Here is a 12,875-nt window from a genome sequence, read left to right on the forward strand (position 1 = left end):
TACTCATTCAACAAATGACCTACATCTCACTTAAGCATATGTCACTCAAAGTGAATACAGAATTATTAATCACATCCTGAGAGGCATCTAACTTTTCTCTTTTGGTATTGCCCAATTCCTTCATCTTGCTTTCTAATTTCTATTAAAGGACAGGAACCGATCCAAAGTCACATTCACTATGAAAATTACTCATCTATTTCAGAAAAAAAATCTCACCGATACATTTACTTGAGTCTGATTTTGAAATGTATTCTTCTATGTATTGTTCTGAGAGTAATTTCACATGGGTGGAGTAGAGGAGGTGGGCTGTTCTATTCCCCCCCTCCATTAGATCTAGGAGGCTGTCTCAAGCACCCAACCAATACACAGACTGATTACTGAACTCTACAAAGTACCTCCAATTGACCAGCATTCAGAAGAGCTGTTAAATTATTAGTCAGAGAAATAAATGATCTGGTTGTAAATCCAAATTGTTTTTAGTATCTACACAGCAATGTTTTTCACTAATTCCACTGACACCTGACATATTCTTTTTCAACAAGGCCAAGTGCAGGGTCCTGCACCTGGATTGGGGCAACCCCTGGTATCAATACAGGCTGGGGGATGAAGGGATTGAGAGGAGCCCTGCTGAGAAGGACTTGGGGGTACTGCTGGGTGAGAAGCTGGACTTGAGACAACAATGTGTGCTTGCAGCCCGGAAGGCCCACCGTATCCTGGGCTGCATCAAAAGCAGCATGGCCAGCAGGTCGAGGGAGGGGATTCCAGATACCCTGCTCTGGTGAGACCCCACCTGGAGTACTGCGTCCAGCTCTGGAACCCTCAGCACAGGAAAGACATGGACCTGTTGCGGATCAGGTCCACAAAAATGATCAGGGGGGTGGAACGCCTCTCCTATGAAGAAAGGCCGAGAGAGTTGGGGTTATTCAGCCTGGAGAAGAGAAGGCTTCGGGGAGACCTTATTGCAGCCTTTCAGTCCTTAAAGGAGGCTTATGAGAAAGATGGAGAGACTTTTTTAGCAGGGCCTGTTGTGGTAGGACAAAGGGTAATGGTTTTAAACTAAAAGAGGGTAGATTTAGACTAGATCTAAGGAAGACATTTTTTATGATAAGGGTGGTGAAACACTGCAACATGTTGCCCAGAGAGGTGGTAGATGCCCCACCCCTGGAAACATTCAAGGTCAGGTTGGACGGGGCTCTGAGCAACCTGATGTAGTTGAAGATGTCCCTGCCCATGGCAGGGGGGGTGGGCTAGGGGGCCTTTAAAGGTCCCTTCCAACCCACACCATGATACGATTCTAACTGAAACCCACACGCTCAGAAAGTAAGTCTGTGGCAGAGAAATAGAAAACTTACTTCGTTTCAGCAAGGTTTTAAGCTTTGAAACAAATTCTTGTTAAAAAAGCAGATAAGGCAATCTAAATAGCTAGTAAGTGGCAGAATCATTCTTATGGAGAGTACAGGTGAAAAAAAAAAAAAATTAAATTGCCTGTACACATGCAAGACCATTTGTCCTGAAAGAACACAAGTTCACCAACGAGTAAGAAGATTGCTAATAATATGTAGAAACAGTCTCTTCTATGATTTTATAATGCTATAATTTTAAATACATCATTAACCTATCTTTTTGACTTTTGCCTTGCATGAAATATATCAAATATATCTCTAATTTTATCCGTTATTTTATAAATTGCCAATGTTTACTTTTCTCATTTTAAAGTAAACTGAATGACCAAAAGATAATTGATAACAAGAATAACAGTAATATTAAAAACAAGAAGACCATTTAATCATGTAAGTAAAAAATTTACTATTTTATATTCTAAGGTAAAAAATTGTTACACATTTTCCACATAATCATTCAAAGCATGAACAGTGGTTTCATTCCAGGGGAAAATTATTTTCTAACAATTCTTTTGGGTTGAAAGAATCTAGAGTTCAATAATTTCTGCCTTGACTGGAAAGCAGTTTAAAATAAATACCAAATACATAAACTGCAAGAGGAACTTTTACTTAACCAGTACCACAAAATACAAATTAAGAAACTGGAAATCACATAAAAACTGAACTATCATTTTCAGTAAGTTACTTCATTAGGTAAATACATACCTTAAGACTACCAAGATCCAGAAGTAGTAAATTTGACGTATGGTCATAGAATCCTTTTTGTGGAACAATGATGTATGAAGCCATGAGGTTAATTTTGAGGTCAAGAACTTTCTGGGTTTCAATAACATACAACAAACCTGAAAAATAATATAATTAGTAAATATAAACAAAGTAATCCATACAGAAGCTATGGAATTAAAAGAAGCTGTAAAAAGAAATTCAAGTCTAACTTTAAATGAGCTGTGAATGCTAGATAACTAAGTTTAATTGCAGGTATAGATGCTCTTCAGATTTCTTCTGAACCAGTAGTTATAGGCAGTCTTTAAAGAAGCACCAAGTAGGTGAAATGATGATAGCAAACAATGCTAATGGACAAATAGAGACAGCAACATGACACCACATACAAATCCAAAAACGTTTCATACTGAGCAGAGACGAAATGAGAAGAACTGGAATGTGTACTGCAACTTGGCAATTGCTGAGTCAATCCATTGTGCTCTGTAGATTCAGAAATTTAATTGTTCTAGAAGTTCTTATTGGAAGTATCCAACTGCACTAGCCAAACTGCTAGTGTTGTCACTACTGAGCTACTGAACTTTACACTGATTCTGCTGACAAGCATCTCCATCTTGAGGTGCTGAAGACCACCAAATACAAGGTCTTTCAAAAATTCTGTTTAAAAATCATGCGATTAGTTGGGAAATTCAGATTGTCAGAAAATTTGAGATCAAATTCTGGTTTTTTGCTCATCTGAAGAGGAATGAATGGTCTTGCTTCAAGTTAGCACTGAGAACTCTCTTAGGATTCAGCCACAACTCATTAAATATTTACCAGGTGCAACAAGCTGACGCTCACAGAAGTAGAGTTAATAAATTATGAAGATGACAACAGGACACTGCAGCACACTCACATTGGTAAGAAAGTAATTAAAACTGTTCCAACATTATCAAAGGTTGTCCTGCCACAGGAGAGCTAGATTAGTCAATGAAGAACTGGATGGCAACCACATTTCAGGATTTGCAAGATAAAGTAACTTGGATTAATAAAAAGGTTAAGATTTTTTCAGTTTTCAATGCCTAACTGTATTTGAGTGATGTACAACGTTCAAGAAAAGACTTTCTTTTTTCCTTCATTTGGGAAGAGAACATAGTTGAGTCCATAAATTGAACTCTGGGAAACTAAGCTTTTGTAATGTCTTTTAATGGTGCTGAAAATGCTAACTATTTTGGTGTAGCAAGTTCCTTCGCTTCCGCAGTCCACAGTTCCCCGCTATTTTCCAGCTATCTTCTACTGCTTGGAAAAAAGTGTTAAGGATTCTTTCCTGAGAAAGTCTGAACATATTAATTATATTGATATGATTCCATTTTTTTTATTCTACCTCTGACATTAGCATAGTCCCCTGCAACAGAATATTTTACAGATCAAATGTTCTTCTCCTGGTAATTTTGTAAGTCTCAGCCAAGATTTTACAAGCAATGTACAGCATATTTTTAGAAATTTCCATCAGGCTTCTCATTTGTGAGTGGAACAAGCTTTTAGATTACTTTGGGCAACTCAGCATTCTTGTGAAGATAAAAGTCATTGGACACACCTCTAAAGTAATGCTGTGCTTAAATTATAATAGACACACAGCACGATTTCATATTTCCACAAAAAAGTGAATCATGATCAGAATACCAGAGTATTCAGTGGCAATGAATACTCAAAACAACCAAGCATATTGAATCTAAGCAAATTTTTATCAAATTGATCTCAGGAATGAACTGTGGTATCAATATATTCAGTATTGCTGGAGAAGTTTCTGATAGAAAAGACAAGCAAGTTGATCCACCTAAGTTTGACTGGTTAATCTGACATTAGTCCTTAATTAAACAGGTCAGTCAAAGAAGAACTAATCAATAGAAATATAATTGATGCCTGATTTCGTTCCTGATACTAGGTTGATAAAAGCAATCGATTAAATATACGTTATGCTTGAGTTTTCTGTAACTCCTTTCACTTATTATCACTGAGTATTCAGATTTTTAAAATGTACAATTTAAATATTAATAGGTTACAAATTTAAATGAGGTTAAAAAATTTCACTGATTTTTTTTTCTCCCCTTCTAAAAAGTATTTATATATGAAATCTCGCCTTAGCATCCTCTCCCATCCACAGTCAGAGACAGGACACTGCGCTGGACACACCTTTGATCTAGAAAGCCTCAGACATCCTTACTGCAACACATTAATTCCACAAATCTCAGTGTTAGTCTTAAAAGTATTCACCATTTTCATTCATGTGTCAAAATATAAGATCTCTAGAGATGAAAAGCTAGGATGAAATGAAAACTAGAGGAATGGCTTTAACGCTGAGTAACTGGAAGACAGATAAATATAGTTTACATTACTTCATCTGAGTCAATCCAGATCAAAATCAACATTTATCAAGGAATAAGAAAGTGGAAAACACCTATACAAAGGCAGATAGTGTCCTGAAAAGCAACAACTCTGGAAAGGATTTAGGGGTTTCATTTGAGGACCAATATCTCAGTATCAGTTTTTGAAGAGTATGAAACAATTAAGGCCATTTACATACTCAGATGAACAGAACAGAGAAGCTGGAAGTGACAAACTGTTTTTAACTCTGCATGGAGTACAACAGAATGAACACTGAAATACTACCTCAGGGTGTGGAGCATATTTTACAAAGAAAGTTGACGTTGAAAAAGATACAGACATGAAATTATCCAATACCTAGAACAAATGCTTTGTAATGAGACTAAAGAATTCAACTTATTTAAGTGTTGTGTTAGAAAGCCATGACTTGGATCCATGCATCTCCATACAGAACATCTTCATACTCCTAGAATCTAAAATTTTTCTGAGTGTGCAATCAGAAGAACATGCAGCACTTGCCTGTTGATGTTTTTTCACGGAACTCCTCAAGCTTCATCAGAGTTGCTGATGTCAGTTGCTCTAAATGTACATCTTTCGGAGGCCTGAAGAAATCCACTAAGCTGTTTATTGTCATCTGTTAAAATAAAGCAAAAATAATACATGGCAAATTTATTATTAAGTAAGATTTTTCAAGATTTAGAACTTACTCAAATATTTACTTACCGCATCATATACTATTTCCAGTGGCTGTGATTCTATTCTAAGCGTCTGATCTGCTTTCTCATCCAAAGGATTAGTCTCAAACATTATGCTTAAGAGTGATGTACTCTTGTCTGAATAGACCGTTCGAGAAGATAGGAGACAGGGTGTACACTTTTCTCGGGACATGCCTGTAACTTCAAGTGAGGTAATTTTTGTTTCAAATCTGTAAAGAAAGGTAAACATGTAATGTAATACCCATCTGGCTAGGTACAATTAGATGGTAAGAGTATAAGGAATGAGCTGAAAGGAAAAAACCAAAATCAAAACGCAAACAAAACAACAACATCATCATCATTATCATACCTCTACCCTACTTCAAATATAAATAGCTTAGGCTAAGGATATTACACATATATCCATGTGTTAACTGTTTCCCATTTCATTACCTTTTGTGTCTACTAGCCACCCTTGACTAAATAAGAAAGGGGGTCCAAGTTATTCACTTCATGCACTTTTCACAAGGACAGGAGTCAGGGCAGGAAAGAGACATGCAAATGCAAATTCTGTAGTATGAACTCAGGAATTAGACTGCACAGTTTACACTGCGGAACAGAGATACAGCAGAGAGGGAACGGTTCCAGTGCAGAGAAATAAACAAAACACCACAAGGCGAGCATAAGATTAATAGCCTTATTACTCTGAGAAAGTATTTTTTAGGTGTTGGATTTATTTTTATTCAATACCCTGTCCACCTCTTTAACAGCTCTCAGTTGAAGATCTTTATCTCCCAACACTAAAAGGAAAGTGTTTCACTGTAAAAATACAATTTTCTTCCCTTTTTCTCAGTACGATAGCATTATTAGGGCCATTTAGATGCACAGAGGAACAAACAGAAAAGCTGCAAGCAAAACTTAAAAAAAATTATGCATAAAACTCAGCAAGATCAATAGTATTTTAATAACCTACATAGATTATACTAATACGCCCCAAAGCAGAGGAGACAAGGTTTAAAACAGGAAGGCTACCCTCCCCTCAATTTTTAAGTCATTACATTTGAAATGAAAAGAAAATATTTCATATCGCTGCTTTTCACCACCTACTGCGAGAGCACAAAACCAAGCCAAAACCATCAGTTACAGCTTTCTTCTGCAAATCTAAAAGCTCAGCTGAAAACTCTTTTCAGGCATGTTAAATGCCCCACACACAAGCAGTTATGAGGTCACCTTGCTCAGGTTAAGTTTCAAAAGGAGTAACAGTCACTTTCCAAAGCAAGAAACAAGTTAGTAACTGGATTGCTTGTATGTAACAATGATAAACTGAAAAAAAGGAGAAAATCTGTATTGGCACAAAAAATTCTGAAGATGGAGAGAACTTAATCATGGAAACAGTATCCATTCACTTTGCCCACCAGTTGCAGGATGATTCTGCTTGCAAACTGCACGAGAAGTGACAGTGAAAAATGGAAGTTAAACATCATAACAGAGCCTTAAAATGCCTATTAGCCAGCATCAATATTTCATGAGGAACAAAAGCAGTTTGACAGAGAAAGTTCACCTTATTGCTTGTGCACCTGGTCGTTGGGTAAATACTGTACTCAAGCCAGTTAATGAAAATTCTACCAGCTCAGGAGTTTGCTTGTTTTCTCTTATTGATATACACATGCTTAATAACTTCAGAGAGAACTTCATGGCTTCATACTAGATATGCAGGAAAAACAACAACAGTGGATTATAAAATACGTTAATATACACTATTACAAAGAGGCAGTGTTAGAGTAAGAGTACACTACGCTTACAAACATATGTCTTTGATGTCTCTATACCACATTTCGAGACAAAGGGCCTCTGATGCAGAGGCAGTCCCTTGTACCATGCATGGTATCACACATAAAGATGACTCATCTGACTATTCCTGAATGGTTCAAAAACGTTGCTCTTCCCCACTACAGTTCTTCAATCATCTCTTTCCTTATATACTCACCTACTCTACCTCATCTACTATCACTCATATTTAAGATTCCAGTGAATCACCTAGTGCACTTTCTTAAAAAGTTTCTGAATATTGTAAGAGGATATATGAAGCATTTTATAACTTAATAATACACTATTTGTATGATTTTATTCTAGCCTGAGCAAGCAAAATTTCATTCTGAACCTTTTCAGAATATCCAAAGTAAGCTCTATAACCACTCTCCTGAAACTACATTTAAGGGTGTTCTGTTCTGCACAAAGCCAGCATGCAGTAACTTAATTGAAAAGTGTCAGAACAGTATTCAAATATAAAGACAGAGATTCAACTAATTTTAAAAGTTATTTTCTATCATCTTTAGATTTTTATTAGTAGATAAAGCTACCAATTGTTTGGTATCATAGTCAGTTATGACTTACTGATTTTGGAAGGGTTGGATCCACAGCTGTTTCACTATATCCAATTGCTGCATAAAGTTTAGCCTTCTCTTCACGTGTCATCAGCTCTTCAAGACCTGCCACATTACAAGAGGTTAGTTAAACTCAATATAGATATCTGAAAAATTCAAATACTGTTATACACTTTCCAGTGCTTGGTAGCTCTATAACACACAGTAGATACTGTCAACATTGTCCTGAATTAGTAAAAGAAAAAACCCTGAGGTTTAAAGCAAAGTCCTGAGTCTCCTAAATCATGCTTTAAAATGTAGTTATACTTTTATTCTGACCTACTCTATTTCCTAGCTTGCTAACAATAGAAGCAATCTTTTTGATTTACTTTCAGTGTTCCACAATCTTTACTAGGTGCCCGTACTTAATACACTGCATGAAATAGCCAAATTATAAAATGAATGGAAGTAAAATTGTTTACATTCCATTAGCTGCTACTGTTTTCTACCACTTTCTTCAAATTCCCATACACAGTACACCATGCAGACAAATGCGAAAACTGTGGCAGACGAAAGCACAAATTGAAGATAGTCCAGAAAGAGTTATGGAAGGAATTGTAAGATACCTCTATAACATGCAATTAACTTCATCAGCAAAAATAGGCTAACAGAAAATGTAAACATCAATAATCCGATAACCCAAATATTAAATAATTCCAAAGTTCCATTGCTAGGGATATATTATTCTAATAAGTCATTTTTAATAATAGAAAAAAATACCAATATACGAACATACTTGAACCCTTTACTTCTTGTTTTTGTTCATCCTTTTTTTCACCTGACCAGCTCCATATCCAACTAAACCAGCCACCTGAATTTTCATCATCTTGTTTTACTCCTGGTCTGTAGATTTTTAATCCAGCCTTAGTTGCCTGAAATTTAAAAAATACTCAAGTCATTTTCTTCATGCTTCTTTCTTCATTTTCCAAAGAAAAATACAGACTCAAGACATGCTCTAACACATCAAAACATCATTAGACAACCACTGAAAAGGCAATATGTTATTTTTTCGTTTTTCTTCTAATAACTTTTTCAAGTACTCAGTGCATTAATTCTCACTTGCATAAAATCAACCACCTTTATGAACGAAAAGAGCAAGCAAAAGGTACCTGATTTTAAGTCAATAAATGCTCCTTAAATAGCAGATTTTCCCTCCAGCTCTCATCACCAAAAAAGAGCGCTCACCATTTTGATTTTTACTATTAGAAATAAACTGGTATTTGTTTTTCTAGCCTAACATCTTATTTGCTCTAGGTAAGAATGGAATGTGAGCCAAAAATAAGACATTATGTTGCCTAATTGTGACTATCTACTTAAATGCATTCTGCATTTGCTGTATTCCAAGTAACATTTGCAAACAGTAACAGGAGGTCAACATACTACATATACAGGCATTCAGCCAACATAATAAGGTATCGGGAAGGAAAGGAATAAACTAATAGTCTAGGCTGGAGTGGGGTGGGGGTAAGCCTGAAGCTTTGGGTATAATCGCTTCCAACTTGATTTATCCTATCATCCTTTGACCATATTTTCCACAGTAGATCTTCCTTTCCAAAAGTGGAAAGAGATTTATCCCAGATCAGTTATTCTGAAGAAGCAGTATATGGAGCTATTTAATTTTTGTTTAATTACAAGCTAAAACTAACTATGCCTTATAATAACAAACATGAAATACAGGGAAAATAGAAAGACTGTATGATGCACAATTCAATCACTAGAACTAAAATGCATCTGCCTAAAATCTCCACAACCTCATGTTGCAGTTATTCTTAGGCTCACTTAAATGATGAAATTTTACCTCAACTTCTGCTTGTTGCCTTGCTAGAGTGATATTAAAAATATCCAAGGCCTTTTCGAATTCCTAGAAAGGAGATAAGAAATTATTTTTTGACAGTTTCATTTGCTTAGATTTCACGGCTCAGTTTTACAGGAAGTAACAGTAAACAACTCTTTCAGTGCAACCCAAGTTAATTTGCTCAAGCTGAAAACTTAAAATAAACCTGGAAAAGAAAAGCACATCAGTTTAAGCTTTTCTTCACTGCAGTTACTAATTTTAAAAATTATCTAATGTGTTTATTACTACTACTCACAGAGAAAGGTACTGATGAAGTTGCAAGTCTGGCCACTGAAAATTTATTTTTAACTTAGTACTGACTTAGGAACATGTAAACATTTAAGTTTAAGAAAACAGCAAGATGAACAATATTTAAGCTTTTAATGGAAAACGGCTAACCTCCAACAATTTTAAGATTTCTTCATTAGGTTTTTTTGATGTTATTTTTGTTTTATACATCTCTTTATAGTTCTTCACTTGTTTCCTGTGGTGCCTAATATGTTCCCATGACCACATTTGGAGCTTAGGTTGAACATTTACTTCAAGGATGCCAAAAATAACGTATTTCCACCTAAAAGCAAAGACAAATGAAGTATAGTTCACAGGTTTTCTGGTATATTGAAGACACCTACTATGCAGACTCCCACTAAATACAACTTCAAGTTGTAAAAGAGTGAAATCCCTTGTCTAATCTCACAGTTCTGATCAGTAGAGGAACCTAAGGATTTTAATTTTTCCCATACAAAGTTGACAGTTGCTATTTCCTAAAATTAAGAAGTAACCTTGTACAAAACGTGCCCACAAATACACATATGTGTGTGTGTGAATAATCAAAACATATTTGTAAGGAATATTCTGAAAAGAAATCAAATCTCTGCTATCTGTGTTGAAAAGGTTTGCCTATTTTTAGATAATAGTACCAAACATCTAATGGGGTCTTCTTCATTAAACCAGAGTTAGGATACTAAAATACTATCACTGTCTTTAAGACAGCAAATGCAGGCTTTCAAATATTGTGTCCTCACCTATGGTTTGAGGTCCTCACCAATTTTTTAATACTCCTAGCCTAAGAAAAACAAACAAAAACGTAAGAGAAGACTTTCAGAAGGAAATGAGTTCCAACCTCCTTAAGTAAGAAACAATCCCTTGGTAATTACTTCAAATCTAACAAATTATTTTCAAAGTCTGAGGTGGCCTACCATGCCTTGGCATTGTTGTGCAATGGAACCTCAGGTTTGTACTTCCTATATGGCAGATTTCGAGTCATCATATCAATAGACTCAAGAAGCTCCATAACACTGAAGTACTAAAAAACAAACAAACAAAAAATTCAAACTGAGTGTTATTGTCTGTCTGAGAACATGAATCAAGCTTCCCTTTAAAAAGAAAATAACTTACAAGGAACAAGACTAAGAAGTTAAATGATTCTGTATGTTCATTATAAAATTTCAGACTGCTTTTCTTATTATTCTTGCAAACTAAGTTTTTTACCACATTACATATAATCTGAGAAAAATAGTTTATACCTGTGGCTTATTGAATTCAACAGTTATATCCTGTAAATTTACATCTAAATCCATTTTCGGTGATGAAAAGTCAACATCAGATCGAGGATTCATAAGGAGTTTGGCTCTAGCTGAAATTGGACGGAACACTAAAAAACAGAAGTTGATATAAAAAGTGCAATTAAATTATTTAAGACTGCCATAAATGATACATAATACTTATCAGCTCAAATTATGCCAGATTACTCATTTATAAATGCTAAACTTCAAAACATGAAGACTTCATCAACACAGCTTAAAATATAATACAGTCTATACTTAATTTCCAGTTTCATTCTGGCAACATTTGTGGAACAAATATTTGTGGAACATTTTCACAAGATTTCCTGTATGCAGTATTACAAGGCAGATGTTTCAATTAATAGTTTATATTTGCAACAAATCTAATTTTTTTGGCTATGACATAAGCTATTTATAGTATGATAGTTTCAAACATAGCACTTATTTCACTATAACTTTTATTCCATAAGGATTTTTTTTTTTAAGTTACTGATGTTTTACACTGTTTGATAAGTTATACTCACAACAATGGATAAAACCAAACATTCCACATTTCTAAATCCAAGCCCAAGTAAGCATGGAAAACATCAATATAGATCCTATGTAAAGTGAAGCACATCACATGAAAAATACTCAGAGCAGGAACGTTCCACGATTTGGCAATATCAGGAATCCAATATAGCCTTCAGACGCCATGTTTAGTTCAATTTTTCCATCTGTTTCAGCAATTGATCCAACCATAAGAATTTACGTATTACTTGAATTTGAGTAAATTGTATTTTTATCAAATAAAATTCCTTTGATTTCAAGAGAAATACTGATAGACCACGTACATACCAAATACTCTAAATTCACTGAAAGTGAAATACAAGTTGAAACAGACATTTTTGCAAGACGAAACCAATTTACTTTGTTTCATTTTAAGCCCTGTATTTCTTGTGAAGCTTATTTTACTTTTATCTACACATTTTACGTGGTAGCATTTCCGTTAATTTTCTACCTACATTTAGCTTCCTGAATTTCATTTTTCATTCTTCCTATGGGTAAGTACTATGTTTGCATTTAGATCAAATGACAGAAGCAGACTTTGTGTTTACCACCTTTCTATCAATGTCTCAATCTAAAGAGTTACTCTAAAAGAGCCAGAATTTTCATTTACCACAGAATATCAGCATGATGTAATTCTTTAAATAGCTGCATCTCTGATGGCACTGCTGAATTTTAAGAGTGTAAATCCTGCGCATACAATTATTTTTTAACTTCTATATAAAGACTTGGACAACTGATGATGTTTAAACTTATTTTCTTGTAAAAAGAGTCAAAGCTAGCAACTGAAAAAGATAGGTAAGAAATCAGAAGAAATTACTAAATAGTTCTCTGGCAGTCAAATAAGGAATTATCAATGGATGTGAAAAACGAGGATTTATGGATGACATTCCATTAGAATGATACATGTGTCAAGACTCGTATTTTAATCAAAGCCTTTTTAAGGCTACAGATATGGTACAGTGTTCTCTGTCAGAGAGACAGTTATTCCTACAGAAGAACTAAACTGCACTCCTCACTAAGATTTTTTTAATAACAGCCAAAGTAGCAAACTCTGAGAGGCATTAAAAATTAGAAGTATACACACGTTTTACAAATACAAATAAAATACCACTTACCAAAATCATAACCTTCTGGAATCACATTGTGGCTGGCAACTCCCTGTTTTAAGTTAACCTACGTACACAATGGAGTTAAAAATAAGTTGCATTTTTATTTCATGATAAAGTTTTAAAGTATAAAATGTTAGCATTTTAATACAGGTTTCAGATAATCCCTCTGATACACAGTACAATTCAAAATCATAGAATAGTTTGGGTGGAAGGGAC

At 34.9% G+C, this 12,875-nt stretch overlaps 1 protein-coding gene across 1 annotated transcript in view; it reads right to left on the minus strand.

The window, feature by feature from the left end:
* LOC104074392 (vacuolar protein sorting-associated protein 13A-like) overlaps positions 1 to 12,723 on the minus strand; it is a gene marked incomplete at both ends in the record, with an annotated part of 46,244 nt that extends 33,521 nt beyond the window's left edge. Inside the window, 11 exons of the mRNA XM_009574484.1 lie at positions 2,106 to 2,242; positions 5,004 to 5,118; positions 5,208 to 5,409; positions 6,741 to 6,883; positions 7,574 to 7,668; positions 8,339 to 8,474; positions 9,401 to 9,463; positions 9,836 to 10,007; positions 10,636 to 10,742; positions 10,963 to 11,090; positions 12,666 to 12,723. Coding sequence (XP_009572779.1) covers positions 2,106 to 2,242; positions 5,004 to 5,118; positions 5,208 to 5,409; positions 6,741 to 6,883; positions 7,574 to 7,668; positions 8,339 to 8,474; positions 9,401 to 9,463; positions 9,836 to 10,007; positions 10,636 to 10,742; positions 10,963 to 11,090; positions 12,666 to 12,723 — 1,356 coding nt within the window. The remainder of the gene's footprint in view (positions 1 to 2,105; positions 2,243 to 5,003; positions 5,119 to 5,207; positions 5,410 to 6,740; positions 6,884 to 7,573; positions 7,669 to 8,338; positions 8,475 to 9,400; positions 9,464 to 9,835; positions 10,008 to 10,635; positions 10,743 to 10,962; positions 11,091 to 12,665) is intronic.
* Between the last annotated feature and the right edge of the window lie 152 nt (positions 12,724 to 12,875).

This window comes from Fulmarus glacialis, unplaced genomic scaffold (assembly GCF_000690835.1).
Source record: "Fulmarus glacialis isolate BGI_N327 unplaced genomic scaffold, ASM69083v1 scaffold35953, whole genome shotgun sequence".
Taxonomy (NCBI): domain Eukaryota; kingdom Metazoa; phylum Chordata; class Aves; order Procellariiformes; family Procellariidae; genus Fulmarus; species Fulmarus glacialis.